A 21,022-nucleotide genomic window follows, 5' to 3' on the forward strand; every position below is an offset into this window, starting at 1 on the left:
AAATTAACTGAACAAATGCCAAAGCTTTCATAAAAGTTATTGTGACAGCTTGTGAAATTCAGGCTCTGTAACAGGCTGAAGCCAGGAGAGTTCAACTTTTAATTTGAATAATATTAAATCCTGTCATCTCAACTGGGTCCCTTAGCAGCATTATGTGACAGAAGTACAAACGAAATGGGGCCGTATTATGCAACTATTACAATTCAGCTGTGGTAACCTTCAATCTTTAAAAAGACACTACGTGAATATCTATACCGAGAGAAGCCAATTGATCGATAATTTTTCTGCTAGCGCTTTGATGTGAGCTGGGTAAAACTCCTTCCACTTTTTTCTTCTTGCAGGGGGCATCTTTGAGACTCTTGAAAATGAGCCCATTAGTGTTGAAGAACTGGCCTTTAAATTTGCCGTAACTAACATAAACAGGAACCGGACCTTAATGCCAAACACCACGCTGACCTATGACATCCAGAGAATAAACTTATTCGACAGTTTTGAGGCTTCAAGAAGAGGTAAAGATCTTGTCATTTAATTTTGAAACCCCACTTGAGAATCAGTAAGAGATTTTTGTTGAGATTTTATTTTCTTCCCACTTTCTGTTTGATTACTTCAGCCTGTGACCAGTTGGCGCTGGGCGTCGGTGCTGTTTTTGGACCCTCTCACAGCTCATCGGTCAGCGCAGTCCAGTCTATCTGTAATGCCCTGGAAGTCCCTCACATCCAGACACGCTGGAAACACCCATCAGTGGACAACAAAGACAGCTTCTACATTAACCTCTATCCTGAATATGCCTCTATAAGCAGAGCTGTGTTGGACATAGTGCAATTCTACAAGTGGAAGACGGTTACTGTGGTCTATGAGGATGCAACTGGTAAGTTGAGATGGGAATGAATGATACAACATAAGATCTGGAGGGAAACACAGACTTCACTATCATACTGAAGGGCCGTTAGTGATTTAACACAGCAGGAAGAACATAAACTTTACTTTTAAAGTATAAAAATGTGGCAACTGTTTGTCATATTTATAAAGTGCCCTTGAAATAAGAACTACAACTCCTGCAAGTCTTTGCCTTAGCAACCCTGTTAAATTACCTTGAAGCTATTTATAGATGAGTCAATGTGCCCTGCACGTGCTCTAAAACTTTTAAAGAACAGAAGTCTTCTGGAAACAGAAGTCAGTCCCAACAGATGGTGAGACAAAAATCACTCCTAAATAAACAGGAAGAAGCAAATATAAGACAGAACTAAGAAGTGAGGATAATGCACAAGTAGTTATGATGATTCTAAATCAAGAGTTTCCAATGCCACTGTGATGTACACTCTTTCAACCTGGCTAACTGTGCTAGAATATGTCATGGTCCTGTTACTGTGAGCAGTTATGAGAGGAGAAGATGATCAGACCTTCAAAGGACATAAAGTCAAAGATAAAGCTTTCTTTTTGAGAGTTTAAGAAAGACTGCTGTATTATTTGTTGCATTTTCATTTTGTGCTACTTTACAAAAGATTAAGACCTTGAGATGTTAGGGCTATGGCTTCTTAACAATTACCATGTGACACAACTGTATTTCTGATTACTCTGAATCCTCAGACCTTGTCCTAATGATCAGCAGCCATGAGCTCCACTAAGCAGTTTTCCAGCACTCTATGAGTTCAAATAATTTTCCCACCATGTAAGAAAAGACTAAAAGAAGATAACTGAGCATTTTCAGGTACCAGTCTCCTCATTAATAGGAACAGAAGATTTGGGATTTAAAGCACCAGAAAACTTTCCAATTGATCTCTTCCATGATTGCTTGGAAGGTAAATAAAGACCCAAGGTGATGGAAAAAGCCCTTAAGAACTATATAGTCTGGAGGGACAGTGTTGGGTTTGGGCAAAACTGCCCCATGCTAGCTGTGAAAAATAATACAGAATGACTTTCTTGGGATTATTCTAGTTTTAAATTGGACAAAACCAGAAAGCTAAGCCTGTGAACCAAACAGAGGAGAGTGTCAATGTCTACATCAACAAACAGGGTGGCAATACTGCATGCTACATTGTTTAAAATCAGGGTGCAGAACCTATAACGTGGTTGTGCTCAGAAATTCAAAGTTCTACACTGGCCTTCTGTTTAGCAGTACCTACAACATCAGGTCTCTAAGGTACTACATGCATTCATCGTATAAATGAATCTCCGCCAGTCTGTGCAAAATTCAACTTCTTTTAGCTGGTTCACTGATTCAACCATAGTTGGGGCAGTTTCTGTGCAGCAACACCTGCACAAATATGACCCTCAAGAGCCATCAAGTCCTCACATTACAGTAAACCTTCTGTCTTTAATCTAAACTCCATCAGTCCAGATGATCCATTTACATAAACTTTTTTTGGCCACAACAAACCAAAATGTGCTTGGAGGAAAAAATAAAAGAACAATGGTTTCATGAGAACAATACATCTCCAGCTGGTGAGCACAGGGATGGATTGGTGCTCGTCTTGCAGCCAGTGGAAAAGGGAAAACTTAACTTTGAGGCAGAAGAATGGATTCAATAAACAGCAGCTAAATCTGTGTAAATAATACAAGACTTAAGAAATAAGCAGTATTCACCATTAGGAATGCACTTTAAGTGTCAGTGGTGCATACTGCTCAGTGTCCTGATTTGTTGTTTCTGTTGTTAAATGTGATTCATCATTGTTTTTGTAATGATGCTGAAGTTCAGATTTTCTGTTGGTTGGGGTACTCTACAACTTTAGGTGAAAACCATATAAATGAAAACACAGATTAAGACTAAAAGGCTGCAAAGACTTCAGTGACTAATTATACAGTGGATGAAAATGTATTTCAGCAACTGTTTATCCTTCTCATCTATGAGGAACTTTATATTCATTTTCTATTAATGCAAATATAACTGATTTTAATTCATCCTCTTTTTGCTCAGTTTTCCACTTATCATTACAGGGGGGAAAGCGAGACAAGCATTTTCTCCATTTTGAAACATTTTCTGAAAATGAATTGCGATGCCCAAACGAAAGCTTTAAAATATATCGTCATATACTGTATATGCAGTTGTCTTGTACTTTAACCTCATGGAAAATTCTACAATCTGTGCCTAAAACTTGTCTCCAAAAGCATCATGGCCCACTTCAAAAATCCGAAATCTTCTGTGGCCCATCCAAATTTTTTTTTTAATCACAACTCTGATCATTCTACTGTGAAATATTTTTGCTAGTATCATTAACAGCTTTATTTGAAACACCTGAAAGCTATTGCAGGAAATGCAGAATGTGGTGTATTTATTTAGAATACCTTGGCTTTGTTATGCGCTTCTTTTTTCCTTTTTTAATATTTAAAGGAAATGTAAAGTTTACAATTATTTACATTTTATAAATTGCCGCTATGTTTTGACTTAAAAAACTAATTTAAAACAACTAAAATATCACTTGTGAAATTAAAAATATTTTTGCAAGTCACTTTGTGTACAAAACTTTGGGAATTACTGATTGCCACTGAAGTTTAGTTTCAACTATTTAGATATGCAACATAGCAATCCATTGACAATTAGCCTTTAACACTAATCAAACAGACAACTGACAAAAGATAACATCGTACTTTCTGTGACTGCTGCCAAACAAGTGCGACAGGCTGTCGCAGAGCAACTCCAAACGACACATACTCTGTCAAGGAAAAAAAAATATGCAGAAAACTAAAGGAACAGCTTTCTTACCTGGAGAACAGGGAAGGCAGAGTGGAGCCCCTATTCTGGTTAGCAAGCAAATCCATTAAAAGGTCTGGTAGTTCATAAGATGGCAATGCAGTGTTTCGTTTGAATTCTGTTGTCCTACTGCAATGGAAAATTATAAAACATTATCACAACTGGCAGACTCCCACCATTTCCTTATGCGTGGCTGAAAAAAAAAACATTTTTCCGACACAAGATCCAATGTGGAGGAAGCTAGTTTCATGCTAAAGATGTCTAAAGCAAAGTAAACTCCAAACAGTAATGACCAGAATACTTACATATTCTAGCTATAGAATTGCAAGAGACAATTTCTAGTTGTTTTTGTTTGAAAATCTCTGCAGGAAAATATATATATATTTTTTATCATGTTGATGTTAATTTGTTGTTGTTTTTTTTAACATGTTGCTTTGTTAATTTAAGGTTGTAAATTCGCAATGTGACCACTAGAGGGCACATAACACATAAAGAGCCTAGTAGTGACGTGCGATACCAATAATTTCCTTTCCGATCCCATACCAAGTCAAATTCAGGGTGGTATCGATGATATTGATACTTTGTACAAAACTTAATGTGTTATTATATTTTAAATTATAGCTTCGTAACATTGCAGGACTTCAGACTACTTTTTCTTATTGTTTCAATTATGAAGAAATCTCATATAGAAATAAAATCCTGAAGTTGTGATAATTGATGCTATTTGAACATGTGTATCTTGTAATTTAACATGTATATACTTGCCTAGACGTTTCAACAAAAACATTCAACATTCACACTTTCCCTCATTCACAGTAGTGCTGTGCCACACTACAAATTTTGGTATGATCCAATACCAAGTACACTGAACAAAAATATAAACGCAACACTTTTGTTTTTGCTCCCATTCCCCATGGGATGGACGTAGAGACCTAAAATTCATTCCAGATACACAATATAACCATCCCTCCCAAACAGTGGTCACAAATCAGTCCAAATGTGTGGTAGTGGGCACATCTGCTATATTGAGATAATCCATCCCACCTCACAGGTGTGCCACATCAGGATGCTGATCTGACATCATGAGTAGTGCACAGGTGTACCTCAGACTGCCCACAACAAAAGGCCACCCTGGAATGTGCAGTTTTGTCTCACAGCAAAATGCCACAGATGCCACAAGCAATGAGGGAGCGTGCAATTGGCATGCTGACAGCAGGAATGTCAACCAGATCTGTCGCCCGTGCATTGAATGTTCATTTCTCAACCATAAGCCGTCTCCACAGGCGTTTCAGAGAATATGGCAGCACATCCAACCGGCCTCACAACCGCAGACCTCGTGTAACCACACCAGCCCAGGACCTCCACATCCAGCAGGTTCACCTCCAAGATCGTCTGAGACCAGCCACCCAGACAGCTGCTGGAACAATTGGTTTGCACAACCAAACAATTTCTGCACAAACTGTCAGAAACCGTCTCAGGGACGCTCAACTGCATGCCCGTCGTCCTCATCGGGGTCTTGACCTGACTCCAGCTCGTCGCCGTAACAGACTTGTGTGGGCAAATGCTCACATTCGATGGTGTCTGGCACGTTGGAGAGGTGTGCGCTTCACGGATGAATCATGGTTCACATTGTTCAGGGCAGATGGCAGCTGAGAATGTCCCAGTTCTTGCATGGCCAGCATACTCACCAGACATGTCACCCATTGAGCATGTTCGGGATGTGCTTGACCGGCGTATACGACAGCGTGTACCAGTTCCCACGAATATCCAACAACCTCGCACAGCCATTGAAGTGGAGTGGACCAACATTCCACAGGCCACAATTGACAATCTGATAGACTCCATGCGACGATGTGTTGCACTGCATGAGGCAAATGGTGGTCACACCAGATACTGACCGGTTCTGGGTCCCCAGACCCCCAATAGCGCAAAAAACTGCACATTCCAGGGTGGCCTTTTGTTGTGGGCAGTCTGAGGTACACCTGTGCACTACTCATGATGTCAGATCAGCATCCTGATGTGGCACACCTGTGAGGTGGGATGGATTATCTCAATATAGCAGATGTGCCCACTACCACACATTTGGACTGATTTGTGACCACTGTTTGGGAGGGATGGTTATATTGTGTATCTGGAATGAATTTTAGGTCTCTACGTCCATCCCATGGGGAATGGGAGCAGTAACAAAGGTGTTGCGTTTATATTTTTGTTGAGTGTACAGGGCCAGTATTGACGATATCAGTACGAATTGGTTATTCAGGCAGCTAATGGGGGGACGAGTAGTGTGCCATGATTTATAAGATGAATTCTCAATTTGCAAATTCTGAACAAATTTTCACCACCACTGTGATTGTTACTTTCCACAATCATTAGTTAACACAACAAAACACAACTTTCAGCTTTTTGTGTGTTTTGAAACTGAAATGTAAATTTTTCTGTCTGTAAAGACCACAAAAGGTTTGGAGATTTTTCATAATGCACGTTTGAGGTTTATTTTTTCCAAAGAAATAATTAACACAGTTCAGTGGGCTACATACTGAATTTGAAGGATAAAAGCAAAGTATCGATTCAATTGTGCTTGTATCGATCCAATACCAATACTAGTGTTGGTATCGATACGATTGATATTTGGATCATCCGACCGCCTCTTATTCTTACTTAAAAGTAATTCCGGCTTCCAGTCATGTCTATCTATAGAAGAAAATGTCCATAGTGCAGTGTGAGGTGATTTATACCCTAAGAAGTAAAACATCCCTTCAAATCCCGGAAGAGACACAAACTGCTGCACGAAAGCCTGTAAAAATGTTTTCAATAATATGTGCAGATCACAGTTGTATAATTCATATTTCTTTAAAGCATTTACACTAGTGTGAAATGATTTGCATACTGCTGCATTATAGCATTTGAATATTACTAATATATTTTTAAAAACATTTCCTGTTGCAAATTATACTATTTCAGTATCATTTATTTATTTGCAACGATATGTTATCAACATGCATTTAAACTGCCCGGTAAGCAGCAGTGACTGTACTTGCGGGAACTATTTCAAGGCTACATGACCCACGTGACCCCCAAAATTTCAGGGGCTCTGGTTATCAGGGTGTCTAGCCACTAAGTATCAGGCTAGCAATCACTTATTTTAGGTATGTGACCCCTCCTGGTCACTTTGTGGAACTGCAGCATTAACCAATATAGTGCCAGAGTAGGCATAAATTTAATCTTCTGGCAAATTACAGTAACTAAATATTTTTTAAATATAGTTTTATTGCCGATGTTGAAAAAATCTCTCCTTTTGCAGAGGACAGCATTGTACCTCTTTAAGTAGCATTCCCATAGTTTGAGGAAACCTGGGATTTGAAAACACTGAGGAAGGAAGCAATGAAAGTGCAGATGAGGCAGCTTGTGGTTAAAAGATGCTTTTAAAAACAAAAAAAAAATCCACATTCAAGTCAAAATAAAATAAATATTTGTTTCATATATAATAGCTGCCATTAGCTGCCAAATGTTGTGGTGGGATGCAAAATAATCAGATTAAATGATTAAATGTTTAAATTCTTGCTGCTCCTACGACATGACACCAGAGAACTGTTGACATGATGGATTTCTTTAAACAAGGTTTGCTTTTTTGTGCTCTGCTTAATTTCATATAAAAGGCCCCTAAAAATAAATGAGAGGTGCTGTAATACGAAGCAGGAGAAAATGCAGTGACCTCAATCAAGGCCAATTTTTCATTTTGCAGTTTTAAAGAGAGTAATCTAGATTTTAAGCGCATTGAGCCAGCTGTTGTGGTGAATAAATATAATGGAAGTTAACTGAATTGAATTTGAACTAAAATTGTGTGGCTTGATCCTTTGCCTTCTTCTTCATCGCCTTATTTCGGCTGCTCCCTTTTGGGTCTCCACGGCAAATCATCTTCCTTTTTCCTCCATATCATCTTATTCCTAGCATCCTCTTCTGTCACACCAACACTCTACACATCCTCCTTTATTGCATCCATAAATCTTCTCTGTGGTCTTCCTCTTTTGAATGGCTTTAACATCTTCAGTATCCTTTGCATATCCACTATCCCTCTTCTGCGAATGTCCAAACATCTCCACACAATTTTATTGAATTTGGCTTGGTAGCTTTGGCCTTGGAGGTGGAATTTTAGTTTTTCCTTACATCATATAAGTAAACTTGTACAGTTAAAATGTTCCAGGTGGAAGGTTTCCATTAAAACGGGGACTGTTGTGTTTAATAATTGCCTCCTTGTCTTTTGATTCAAGGCCTGATTCGTCTGCAAGAGTTGATCAAAGCTCCATCCAGATACAGCATTAAAATAAAGATCCGGCAGCTGCCCACAGGAAGTAAAGATGCCCGTCCCCTGCTGAAGGAAATGAAGAAAGGGAAGGAGTTCTATGTCATCTTTGACTGCTCTTACCAAACATCAGCTGATGTTCTCAAGCAGGTGAATAACATGCACTTCTGCCAGTTTGTGGGCCACTGAGGGTTCAGCCACACGCCACATAAAGTGAAAATTTGATCAGATAACCAATGTGGATTTTCTTTCTTCAATGGAAAAAAAAAGCCTCTAAATCTCTTTTCTGAATTGCTGTTGGTTTAATATTCACTACGTGCAAGATTAGTGCACTTCTATCCCCTTCAGAAATCCTGTGTTCATTACCAAATCCAAGCAGAGCCTATTTCTGGGCCAGACGTACACGTTTAGAACCAACAGCTGCTCGGAAGATTAATTGAAGACACTTCACTAACAGGAGAAAATTGTGACATATACTCACTCGCATAGTTGTTAATGTGAGCCAAAGAAATATGAGACAATTCAGGAAATGGATGGAATAAATAATTTGCCGCTCGCTGTGGTTGTGGGTATGGTTGGTTGGTCTTAGGCGGAAGAGAAGATTATTTATTGTGGCTGGAACAAACCTCCACTGTACCGTTAAACAGAAAACTCTCAAACACTTTCTCCCTGTTTAGATTCTGTCCATGGGAATGATGACTGAATATTACCACTTTTTCTTCACCACATTGGTAAGAGACAAATCTTTTACAAAAAACCCTCTTTCTGATCATAATAACTGTGACTCCTGAAACTTGATAGATAGGTATTTTGCTATGATGCCACATAACTACACAATGCTGGCCTGCCTAAAGTCTGTTTTTATGCTACACTACTGAGTTATGCTGATGAGCCTGCACATCTGTGGTTTGTTTTATAATAAGGCTGCTGGGTGCCCTTGGCATAATTCCATGTTATTACCTTGTACTCATGTTGTTCCACTGTTTTAATCAAGTGTTGGTTTACCCTTTCTCTTCAGTTAACTATATCTTGGTCTCATATTGACATTAGGAGTGAAAGTCAGTAGAGGGAAGACAGAATGTGTTTAATTGACAGACAGGCAGGTTTAACAGCTAAGATGCAAGGAGTAAATATGGAGGAGGAGTAGAAACACCTGGGTCAACCATCCAAAGTTCCTGACAGTGCGCAGGGAAGATTAAGAGGAGCGTGCAGGCAGGGTGGAGACAGGTTTTGTCAGTGATCTGTGACAGAAGGACAGCAGCAAGAGTGAAAGGGAAGGTTTACAAGATGGTAGTGAGATCTGCTAAGATGTATTTGGACATTGACGCACTGTTGAAGATGTTAAGATTTTCATTGGGAGTGAAGAGGATGGACAAGACAAGTGATTACATCAGAGGGACAGCTCAAGTCGAGCAGTTTGAAGAAGCAAGGCTGAGATGGTTTCGGACATGTGCAGAGTAGGGATAGTAGCTATATTGGACACAGGATGTAGAAGATGGAGCTGCCAGGCATAAGAGGAAGACCACAAAGAAGGTTAATGGATGTAGTGATGGAGGACATGAAGAGGGTTGGTGTGACAGAGAGGGATGCTGGGGACAGGCAGAGATGGAGGCAGATGATCACCGCTGAAAGAAGAAGATTATGTCATGTCACATCAATCCCCTTAGGACCTGTTTGCCCTTGATTTGGAGCCGTACCGCTATAGCGGGGTCAACATGACGGGGTTCAGATTGCTAAACATAGACAATCCTCATGTGGCTTCGGTGGTCGAAAGATGGGCCATGGAGCGACTGCAGGCACCCTCCAAAGCCGAGACTGGAATGATGGAGGGGATGATGACAGTAAGCCTAGTTTTACCTAATGCTTTCTGTATTATCGATAGAAACTTTCAAATCAGCACATGAAATAGACATTTTGTTAACTTTGTCTCCAGATACTATCAAGTAACAATGTAATAAAAAGCCAGACATGTAAATGTACCTACTCAAGCTTTATTTGTAACACTGCATGAGATCTTTAATACATTTTCACTAGCTCTCATTGCATACACTTGGGTCAAAATACAGAAATTTTATGAATTTTCTAAAACTGCTGCTGTACCTTTGAGTGTGCTTGCAGAAATGAAATGCTGCTGTTTATGTACATAGACAGCCCGGGTGTGATAACTGGATGACATGTGATTTGCAGTCCCCAGTAACAGAGGATGATGGCCACATTTCTCTTTCAGACTGAAGCAGCTCTGATGTACGACGCCGTCTACATGGTGGCTGCTGCCTCACAACGCACCTCTCAGATCACTGTGAGCTCCCTTCAGTGCCACCGACACAAACCCTGGCGCTTTGGATCACGCTTCATGAGCATGCTCAAAGATGTGAGTCTGCCTAATGAATGTGTGACACCGGCGCTCCATCCATTCATCTGTCCTTTTCATAGCCCGCTGCCTCTGTGTCACTTGCTTTTGTGCAAGAGCAGAAACAATAGAGTTAGGAGATTAGATCTGGTGAATGAGCAACGAGTGTGTGATGATTATATTGAAAATAATTTTTTCAAGACATGGTGATTGACGTCATGCATCACATGTTGGTAGTCTTGTAAAGATTAGAGCTGTCCATGGAGGAATGCTGCTCCTTGTGTGAATGTTTATGAAAGCAGGTAAAGACAATGTAGATTTGAGACAGCTCCTCATGAGCTAATAATAATGCTAAAACTGAAGACTCGTGCTAAGGATCATGTAGCATGCTTCTTGCTCTGTTGAACACGAAAAATATTTCTGCATGAATTGTTGATCTAACAGCAGATTAAACAGAAACACAATGAGACAAACACTCAGCAAAGCCTGACAGGTTGAAAAAAACACGCTGCCTGCTGTGGAAGCAGACTTTTTCATCTGTGTCAAGATATATTCATCTCACTTTAATAAGCTCTCTTGTTATTGCACTCTCTAATTAGATGTTTCTTTAACCAATGAGCTCTTCTTGTTGTAAGTGAGGAGAGAATATTGACAGCAACAAGCAAAGCCAAATGACCCAGGCAGCAGAGTGTAAATGAATGAGACTTTTAGCTGTATGGTCTTTAAAGATATTGTCTGTCATTAGACTTGAGAAAAGTATTTTTACATAAAAACAAAGCGATGTAAAATGTAATTTTCTTGTCGACTGATGACTGCCACTGTAATATTCTTTCTTCTACACACAAAAAAGCCCAAACATCCTAAAATGAACATTGTTGTTTTAGTACAGTGGTTAAATTTAAAAGTGCCATTCCAGTGCTTTCTTTTTACTGTTCTCCCATTTACAGCATATTATGCATACAACACACGTCACTACCAGCCAATATTTTACTGCCATACTATATAGATTTTCAATTTACTGGTAAACCTTAGCTACTAGGGTCCTCGGCTATGGTTGTGAACCTGGGTAAGTGATTGAAAGAATAAGACTGGAGATACAAGTGACAGAACTGAGCTTCCTCTGAAGGGTGTCTGGCTCATCCTTGAAGGTAGTTTAAGGACCTTGATCATTTGGGAAGTACTCGGAGTAAAGCTAAAAGAGAGAGTGGAGGTGATTCAGGAATTGTATGCATCCTAAGCAAGGGGTTCTGGGCATATCCAACCAAAAAAGAAGCAGGGAAGATTCAGGACATGCTGGAGAGATTACGTTTCCCAGCTGACCTGGGAAAACCTGGGAAGGAGAGGGGAATATACAGGTTGTGGATGGGGAAAGGACGGTCTGGGCATTAGGCTCGATGGCTGGGTGAATGAATTGATAGAAACTTAGCAGAGAAAGTAAGGAAATGTGTGTTAGCAATAAAGCCTATATGGTTGGATAAAGAAGATTTGGCAAGTTTTTTATGGGCGCAACCCACATGCTCAGCTCTGCTGCTCAACCCACAAATGCATTTTCCTTACAAATGTGGCACCATTTAATGAGAAATACTGTAAACAGACTTTCTAGCAGTATAAGATTTATTGCCAGGAAGCAAAGAAATAATCGACCGAACATAAATGTCCTTATTTTTTGTACTAAGTTTAGCTTTTAAATTAGTCATTAATGGAAACACTTAGCAAATCCACGACACACAATCTTACAGGGAACTTAGGGAAGCTGGTTGACAAATACTGTACATCTATCATATTTTGCTCATAAGTTTCATCTTATTATCAAACATAAGTTCTGCACTGCAAAGTAGTATACTGACTATGTGTCTGGTGGAGCTGACAGGGGTGTGCTTATCTGGAGAATGCTTAAACTGAGTATTTGGAATATTCAAAGGAAATGATGTCTTCAGCTTACAATAGACCTGCCATTATGCCTCTCCTTATTCCTGTTACCGCTTGTATGAGAGGCACTCTGATTTAGTCCATGATGCATTACCACACAATAATTATGTAACTCTAACAGTAATCAAACCAGACGTGATGTATGCAGAGCTGAATCATTTATAGCAGGTCATTTCCAAGCTTCTACAAGACAAATTGGATACCTTAAAGAAACGAGTAGCTGCTTGAATGGTGAAAAACACATTCACAAATAAACACACCATTTAGAAAGTTAATGTGTACATGCCTATATAAAAGTTTAATGGTGGAAAAGTTTAACATATGTAGAGACTATATTGAAAATATGTAAACATATTAGTATGGTCCTTTCAGACTGTATTTTAAATTAAGAACTATAACTTAACAGCATTAGCTGATGGGCCCTTGAGCAAGACACTAAGTGCTGTTCAGTAGCTCAGCCTACACTCTGCTCTTGTGGGGGTGGAAAGGTAAACTGACAAATCTGCCTGCAAGACTTGGTGCTGTGCCACACATTTAACAGGGAAAGTTAAGTTTTATGAAGAACTAACTGTTCAAGAATATTAGGGGCACTTTGAACGCATACAGATGAATGTGCTTGGATCTGATTTTAGATACAGTATTGATGTGGAAAAAAGAAAATATTGTTTTTTCTCACCGTTTCCTCTCATGTGGTCATGGGTTTTTAATGGCGGCAGTATCATTATCTTACAAATATAAAAAATAGGTCCACTTCTTGGACAAAGAGTGGTTTTGCCTCTCTATACCACCATAGATTTTAAATCAGTTAAACAACTGTGATTAGAACCAAGATTTTCCACTTTAATTCAGAGGGCTTTGATAAAAGTTTTGCAGAATTAGAAACATTTTCATACACGGTTTCAGAGGCTTAAAATACTTTGCACAATTGACCAACAACCAATTTCAAGGTTAGGTGAGGCCCGTTCTGTTGTTCTTTCAAGACAAAGGCTGCAAACCGCTGGTTACACTCAAAAACATGGTTACACTCAAGAACACGAGTGTAACCAGTAAACATCTAAAAGAGTCTTCACAGAAAAATATCTGGACTGATGAATCCAAGATTAACTTGTACCAGGAAGGATGATGGGAAAAATATGGAGATATGGTAGAGGCAAGTGGAACCAGACCAGCAGTGTTTATTGATGATGTGATTGGGCTATATTCTCTGCTCAGATTCAGATTAGGCTTAAGATAGTCACTGACTACAAAGGGTTTTCATTCAAGGATTAAAAACAGTCCTAATATTTAAATATATGTAACTATATATATATATTTATAGATAGGAGTACTATCTATAAAAATGGCTGTATTTCATAAACAGTAGATACAATATGTTTGTTAAACCCCTTCAATTACTTTTTGTCTCTTTAGTTTAAACTACAAAAAAATTGTCCAACAAAATATAGACCTAACTGCATATAAACTGCAGTCGTGGAAACACATTGTCAAGAGAGAGAAAATCTGATTGGTGAGGATTTAAAAAGGAGAATTAATCAAAAGAATAAATCTGGACTGAAGGGTCAACAGATCTCAAAGATGTGAGTGACGACACTGGAAAGCAGACATATCAAAGGGCATTTTCATTGAATGATACCCTCTAACCTTCTATATGTATTAAAGAAACTGATGTTTCTCATGACGTGATCAAGTTTAATATGAACTCTTAAGTTTATGTGTGATTCCTGACATGGAATACTATCCTCCTTTTCTTTCTTTCTTTCTGCAAAATCAATTTCATCATACTGCTTCAGAATGATGACATTGGATTACATTTTTTCTTAATCTTGTTTTGTTTATTGCTCGTTGCGTGTACTAATGGCTCAAGATGAATTTGCTTCGGTTCCAGTCGAATTAATGGAATATTTTTCACTTCAAAGTCAAAGGCTCACTGTTGGTTTGCATCTCTAAATTCACCTGTATGCTATTTCCAGCAGAATAGATTTTAGTGGAATATTTTGCAGTGTTTAATACTAGCATGACACTGTATTTCTTAAAATCTGTATATATATGCTATAAAAACTTTTTGACGGCATGTCCTCGGTGTCACTCCAATACCATAATGCCTTGCTCTTAGAGTAAACAAACATTAAGTTGAACCAATTCTTTAAAAATACACAAACCACACTGTTCATGTCCTGAATACCATATGTTATTTCCCATGTTTGATATTTGTGGCTGCTTTCAACATTGCTTTAAAAAAAAAGCAACGTTATATTGAAACCTAACTGTAATATTGAGATGCTTTTTTCCCCCGAACTTGACATTTTTGTTCTTACATTTAAATGTAATGTAGTGTTGTCATTTAGAAATCTGGCTTTGTTTTACATTTGGATCAAAACGCACTGGTATTGTGAGAAAGTCCTGCACCACCCCTCATTTCTGTATATTTTGCCTCCAAGAAGCCAGGCTTTGTTATCAAGTGCTCTTGATGAACAATAGTTCTCCGGGCTCCTTTCTGAAGTTTTTCAACATTTTTGTTTCAGCATTGGCTGCTTTTTTATTCATTTTCTTTCTGGTCTTTGTACCTTCGCATGTTTGTTTGTTTTTAAGTCACCTGTGAATCTTTTAAGCCTAACAGGATATTGTATACATAATTTTCCAATTATCATTTCTTTAGATGAATCTGTGAAAAATATCAATTGATACCACAGTGTGTAAAGATAAGGATAATGACTCCCGTGCATTTGAATGTGCTTCAAGAAGTCTTGAGAACTATTCCCAAAGACTACAAAGTAGAGCTAGTGTAAGTAAAAAGCTTGCCAAACAGATTTCAGGTTGTGATGAAGACTAAAGGTGATCCAACCAAAACACTGAGTTTCAAGCTTGTTAAAGCTGTGCAGAGACTGAGTTTGTACACATTTCAATAATGTGCTGCACCTGTTTCCCATTTTCCTAGCAAATATAAAGAAATCAAACGTGAGTCAAGACTTTTGCACAGTACTGTACAAGCATTTTATTTGGGGGTCAACTGACAATAATTATCTTTTTTTTCGGCTTTACAGTTAGAATGTCATGGTAAAAATGGTAAATGGCCTGTATTTATATAGCGCTTTACTAGTCCCTAAGAACCCCAAAGCGCTTTACATATCCAGTCATCCAGTCATCCACCCATTCGCACACACATTCACACACATAGACGTCATAGGAATGTACTGAAAAGGTCTATTGATGTTTCGTTGTTGCATCTTTCCATAAAGAAATTGACTTCATTCTCTGTCAGTGCAGATATAAAGCTACTTTCTCTGTGCTCTCTGTAACAGATTTAACCTGACTGTAATTCAACTGAGCTAACTTCATTATCAACTGATTTCAAATATATCTGAGCGCTGCTGCCCACCCACTGCTCTCTTCACAGACAGAGGGCATGCCTGCCTGCTCCATTTACATCACCATCCTCTGTGTTACAGACTCGGAGACATTTAATATTTCCATTGAGAATCTAGCCAATGCAAAAACATCCATTGTGAGCCAAGTCAGTCTTCTTTGCTTAATGAAGTACTCATCAATTATTCATGTTTAAAAGCTGTTTTCATTTTTTCCGGGCTCCTGCTTTGTTTTGCATTGATATGATGTAAAAAAGGAAGAAAAAAAACAGGAAACAAACCTGAGGGGGTCTTTGCTTGTGTTTTCTGAAACAGGCACAGTGGAATGGCTTGACAGGACAAATAATAATAAACAAGACGGACGGTCTGAGGAAAGAATTTGATTTAGATGTCATCAGCCTGAAGGAGGACGGCTTGGAGAAGGTGAAGTGTCTAACCCATGTTTATACCGTTAATACACATTAAAGCAGAGCTGAGTATCATTAATGAGCATAGACAGAGCTGTTAACTGCATTTTCCCAAAAATATGCAAAAAGATGACTTGTCTTTAAACCAACATATAGACCAATTTAATTAAGACTACATAAATCTTGAAATGTGGTGTCCTAATTATGCATTTAAAAAGTAACTTTTTGAACTGTTTTGACACACTGCTCTCTCAAAATAACTTGTAGCTGTCTCTTCAAGCTTGCAAGTGTGTGCATGTTCCTTTAATCACAGTGACAATGCTACTCTCGGTTTTGACAGGTCATTAAGAAGCTGTTACCTGTTCATGCTATCATCACTGCAAAGACTTTAAACCTCGGTTAACACAGTTGGGTGTAAAAACTGCTAACAGAAGAATTATTCCCCCTTCTGTGATCTGTGATTAAAATGCTTTCTCTTTATTATTTTTGCAAGACAAACACGGGCAACAACCGCTTGAATAAAGTGTGGAAAAAGGTCTGTACTTTAGCTGCCACGGCACACTAAAGGAATATTGACACCTACTAATTTACTATACCTTTGTGACGTTACCCCTTTTCATTAAAAAATAAAAAGGTTCAGGTACTGGTTCTTAGAAATGGTGTACATTTCTCTACTGGCATTTCAAGTTTATAACATTTTGTGAGCCTTTCCTTTTTTTCCCCCCTATGTCTGTGTTTTTCATATTAACTTTTCTACTTGTTACTGCTTTCTTTTCCTGTCTTTACCTTATTTTCCTCAATTGTGCGAAGGTTACCCAGGTAGCAACTATTTAAAGTCCAGCCACTGTGGTTATTTGGATATTTTATTTGTTACAGATTGGTGTGTGGAACTCCCAAACAGGCCTTAATTTATCAGAAATTAACAAGGATTCATCCACAAATGTAACAGACTCAATGGCCAATAGGACCCTTATTGTCACTACTATTCTGGTATGAACAGACATAAAATCATTGCTAGTGAGCATTTGATTTCAAATGTATTTGTATTATATAATCCACTGAAACCTTTCTGTCGTTCACCAGGAAAATCCTTATGTCATGTATAAGAAATCTGACAAGCCGCTTTATGGAAATGACCGCTTTGAGGGTTACTGTCTCGACCTGCTCAAAGAGCTCTCTAACATTTTGGGCTTCTCTTATGAAGTAAAGTTGGTGTCAGATGGCAAATATGGAGCTCAGAATGACAAAGGGGAGTGGAATGGCATGGTGCGGGAACTCATTGATCATGTGAGTACTGATCAGTCAGTCTTAATGTAAGAGAGAAGACGTCTTGTTCAAAGCGTCACAGTGTCTGCAGCTGACAGTGATTTTTGCTCTTTACTAGGTGGCTGATCTTGCTGTGGCCCCTCTCACTATCACATATGTCAGGGAAAAAGTTATTGATTTCTCGAAGCCATTCATGACGCTGGGAATCAGCATCCTCTACCACAAACCCAACGGCACAAATCCAGGAGTCTTCTCCTTCCTTAACCCACTCTCTCCTGATATCTGGATGTACGTGTTGTTGGCATGCCTTGGTGTCAGCTGTGTGCTTTTTGTTATTGCCAGGTAAAGAAAAAAAAGTGCTATTTGATGTGAACTTATTATAGTTGCTTTTACATTTAAGCAACACTGTTTATGTAAAGGCAAAATTTCAGTTTAACATTTTGACTTTCAGTCTGTAACAGGCCAATAGTCACTTATTAATTTTAACCGATGATTTTTTTCATTCATAACCTTTAGGTTTACTCCTTATGAGTGGTACAACCCTCACCCCTGCAACCCAGACTCGGATGTGGTTGAAAACAATTTCACTCTAATAAACAGTGTCTGGTTTGGAGTCGGCGCACTTATGCAGCAAGGTATCCCTTTATTATCTTTTTATGCAGGCAGAAGTTTTCCTTTGGTAAAGCACATTTAATCATTCCTTTTAAGTATTCATTTAATTTCAAGTAAGTAAGTATTCAATTTAATTATGAATCAATAATGTGATTTGTAATCTTATCTGATAGGATCTGAACTGATGCCGAAGGCTCTCTCTACAAGGATAGTTGGTGGGATATGGTGGTTCTTTACCCTGATCATTATCTCTTCATATACTGCCAACTTGGCCGCCTTCCTCACAGTGGAAAGAATGGACTCGCCAATTGACTCCGCTGATGATTTGGCCAAGCAAACCAAAATAGAGTACGGTGCCGTAAGAGATGGCTCCACCATGACCTTTTTTAAGGTAACCGTCTTTTTGTTTTACAGGACAATTGTAGGGGAAGAATGGAAATAAGAACACTGCTTTTAATTTTAATTAGCCTGGCAAGTTTTACCCTTGAGCCAACAGTCTTCAGTCATGTGCAGCCTGACTGGCTGGCATAAAATTGATTTGGTTTGGAAAAAGAGGAGGGTTAAAGGTTAGTGTCTTGGAAATTTCCCCATGTATCAGTTTAACAAGAACCTGTGGGAGACTGTTCCATAAAGATTTGACGGATTTATTATTTTGCCTGCAGCAGACCCAGCAGTTTATCTAAATCTATGGTGAAAATTGAATGAACTTGAAGAGATTTGTGCTCTGATGCACAGCAGGAGATGGCACCAGTCAACAGATACCCTGCAAATATGGTTTCATTTTAAATATTAGAAGCAGGCGCCAAAGGTGTGGAAAGGTGTAAAGATGCTTTCTTTTGTCTAAAATGCCGTTTTGGTGCTTGTAGATTTGACCGTGGTTTTAATAATCCACAAATGTTGATTTTGATTCAACAGAAATCGAAAATCTCTACTTATGAGAAAATGTGGGCTTTCATGAGCAGCAGGAAAAACACAGCATTAGTGAAAAACAACCGTGAAGGGATTCAAAGAGTCCTCACTACAGATTATGCCCTCTTGATGGAGTCGACCAGCATCGAGTACATCAGCCAGCGCAACTGCAACCTCACACAGATCGGAGGCTTGATAGACTCAAAGGGCTATGGTGTTGGAACCCCAATTGGTAAGAGTGATCACTATATAATAATTTCAGTAATAACCATTAATTACCATGCTCCTTCTCAGAAACCTAAAGATTACGTTACTGTAATTCCTGCTATAGGCTCCCCTTACCGAGATAAGGTCACCATTGCAATCCTGCAGCTTCAAGAAGAAGGGAAGCTCCACATGATGAAGGAGAAGTGGTGGAGAGGGAATGGCTGCCCAGAAGAGGATAGCAAAGAGGCTAGTGCCCTGGGCGTGGAGAACATAGGGGGAATCTTTATTGTATTGGCAGCTGGACTAGTCCTCTCAGTTTTTGTAGCAATTGGAGAGTTTATTTACAAATCCAGAAAAAACTTGGACATCGATGAGGTGAGCGTCGGCCAGTGCGAATGGCACAACAAGTATTAACAAAGACTGTTATGACCATACTACACGCTTGTGTTGTCGTTCCAGGACTACAGCAATCACTAGGCCAATAAAAACTGAAGTCTGAATGTGTCGAACTGCATTGTTACAATCAAAACAAGTTTTTAAGGCAAAGTTTTGTGTTTTCAGTAGTTTTTATGTAGAGCACACAAACATTTTAGTCTCGATTGGAAGAATAGGTTAGAAACCCTTTTTATGATGATGACAGATTGTTGTTGACTTCTGACATCGTGACTCTTGACCATCTTGGCCTTGCTCTTTGTTTTTGTTTTTTTAAACATTACTCCGTGTGAGAGAAATGTCATTTTCATGGTGTTATGGGTAAGTGATGGTAAGTGGTATCTTTCCAGTAATGACTGATTCTCTTATGACACGTTTGTCATTTTCATATTTACAGCGCACGGGAACTTTGACACATTTACAAACTTGTTGATTTATTTGACAGTTTATGAGTGAGTACTCCCTCAACATCTTATTCATCAAGTTGCTTAATGTCTGTACTTTTTTTGTATCATATGAAGTTTATGAAATGCATGGATACGTTTTGTCATGTTGGAGCTGTTTCAAAATGACTAAAAATATGTGAGAACATTACATCCTTTAACCTTTAACTTTTTGATTGTTTTGCTTTTGATCCTGGGCCTTCACTGGATCGGGCCTCAACTTACACGCACTTGAGGTCGCATTTAGAAGACTAAAGCCTTGTAACTTTAATATGACTTTTATATTGCAGCCGTCTCCCTTTCTCACATTCAGTTGTGATGTTTTTCAGTCTGTCTTTTCTGAGAAACGGCTTTCATGAGACACATTTACTCACGTTATCCAAGAAAAGAGGTGATGTGATTACTGACTTTGGGTTTTTTGGCTTTTGGGTTTGAACTGCACTATTAAAAAAAAGCCACTGCATTACACACAAACACACACACACAACTATATTTACAAAAGTTAAACCCTTGGCACACATATAAGCTGTTGGTATTTTTAGTACAGACTAACAAACAATCCTGTATTTCCAAGTCACTTCTCCCACATTCACCATGGATATAAAGTCGTGTATTAAATTGTGCATCTAAAACCATTAGTTCAAATGGATTACAAATAAAATGTAAAGGATAGAGATGTAACCTCAGCATTCAAGAAAAAAATGGGTTTGATGACACATCCTACAGTCCATTCATCCCTGATTCACCTTTCTCTTTGCCTACCTGTTTCCCCTCAATAAGGCATAGCTTTGAAAATAAAATCCTCATCCTCATCATTATAAAGATCCACATTAAACATTCCTGGTTTAAAATTGGCCAGGCCTTGTCACACATATTTGAAAATCCTGCAAATGTAAGGAAAATATTTTGGGTGAAAGTCTGATACTGTATCCTGCTTGTTTTGTCTATACATGCAGGATTAATGTCACATTTCAGATGATGGAACAGGAATAAGTGTAGCTATGACTAAAGACTGTTAAATTACTCATTAGCTCAGTTTAGACTTGGACTGTTTACAATGTCTATCGAGTGCCACAACAGTTACCTAACAGATGATTGCAGTTTCTGGCATTCCTAA

General features: G+C 38.7%; 1 protein-coding gene across 1 annotated transcript in view; it reads left to right on the forward strand.

Annotated features, from left to right (window-relative positions):
* The window catches only part of LOC146654481 (glutamate receptor ionotropic, kainate 1), a 28,233-nt gene extending 8,381 nt beyond the window's left edge, over nucleotides 1-19,852 (forward strand). Inside the window, exons 2-15 of the mRNA XM_085379884.1 lie at nucleotides 342-509; nucleotides 611-868; nucleotides 7,957-8,138; nucleotides 8,666-8,719; nucleotides 9,656-9,829; nucleotides 10,216-10,359; nucleotides 15,945-16,052; nucleotides 16,913-17,026; nucleotides 17,120-17,323; nucleotides 17,421-17,644; nucleotides 17,819-17,937; nucleotides 18,088-18,305; nucleotides 18,830-19,055; nucleotides 19,155-19,852. Coding sequence (XP_085236010.1) covers nucleotides 342-509; nucleotides 611-868; nucleotides 7,957-8,138; nucleotides 8,666-8,719; nucleotides 9,656-9,829; nucleotides 10,216-10,359; nucleotides 15,945-16,052; nucleotides 16,913-17,026; nucleotides 17,120-17,323; nucleotides 17,421-17,644; nucleotides 17,819-17,937; nucleotides 18,088-18,305; nucleotides 18,830-19,055; nucleotides 19,155-19,444 — 2,483 coding nt within the window. The 3' untranslated portion in view covers nucleotides 19,445-19,852. The remainder of the gene's footprint in view (nucleotides 1-341; nucleotides 510-610; nucleotides 869-7,956; nucleotides 8,139-8,665; nucleotides 8,720-9,655; nucleotides 9,830-10,215; nucleotides 10,360-15,944; nucleotides 16,053-16,912; nucleotides 17,027-17,119; nucleotides 17,324-17,420; nucleotides 17,645-17,818; nucleotides 17,938-18,087; nucleotides 18,306-18,829; nucleotides 19,056-19,154) is intronic.
* The last annotated feature ends 1,170 nt before the right edge of the window (nucleotides 19,853-21,022 follow it).

Source organism: Rhamphochromis longiceps, linkage group LG14 (genome assembly GCF_057381845.1).
Source record: "Rhamphochromis longiceps isolate RC_006_pf linkage group LG14, R_longiceps_female_GT1.1, whole genome shotgun sequence".
Taxonomy (NCBI): domain Eukaryota; kingdom Metazoa; phylum Chordata; class Actinopteri; order Cichliformes; family Cichlidae; genus Rhamphochromis; species Rhamphochromis longiceps.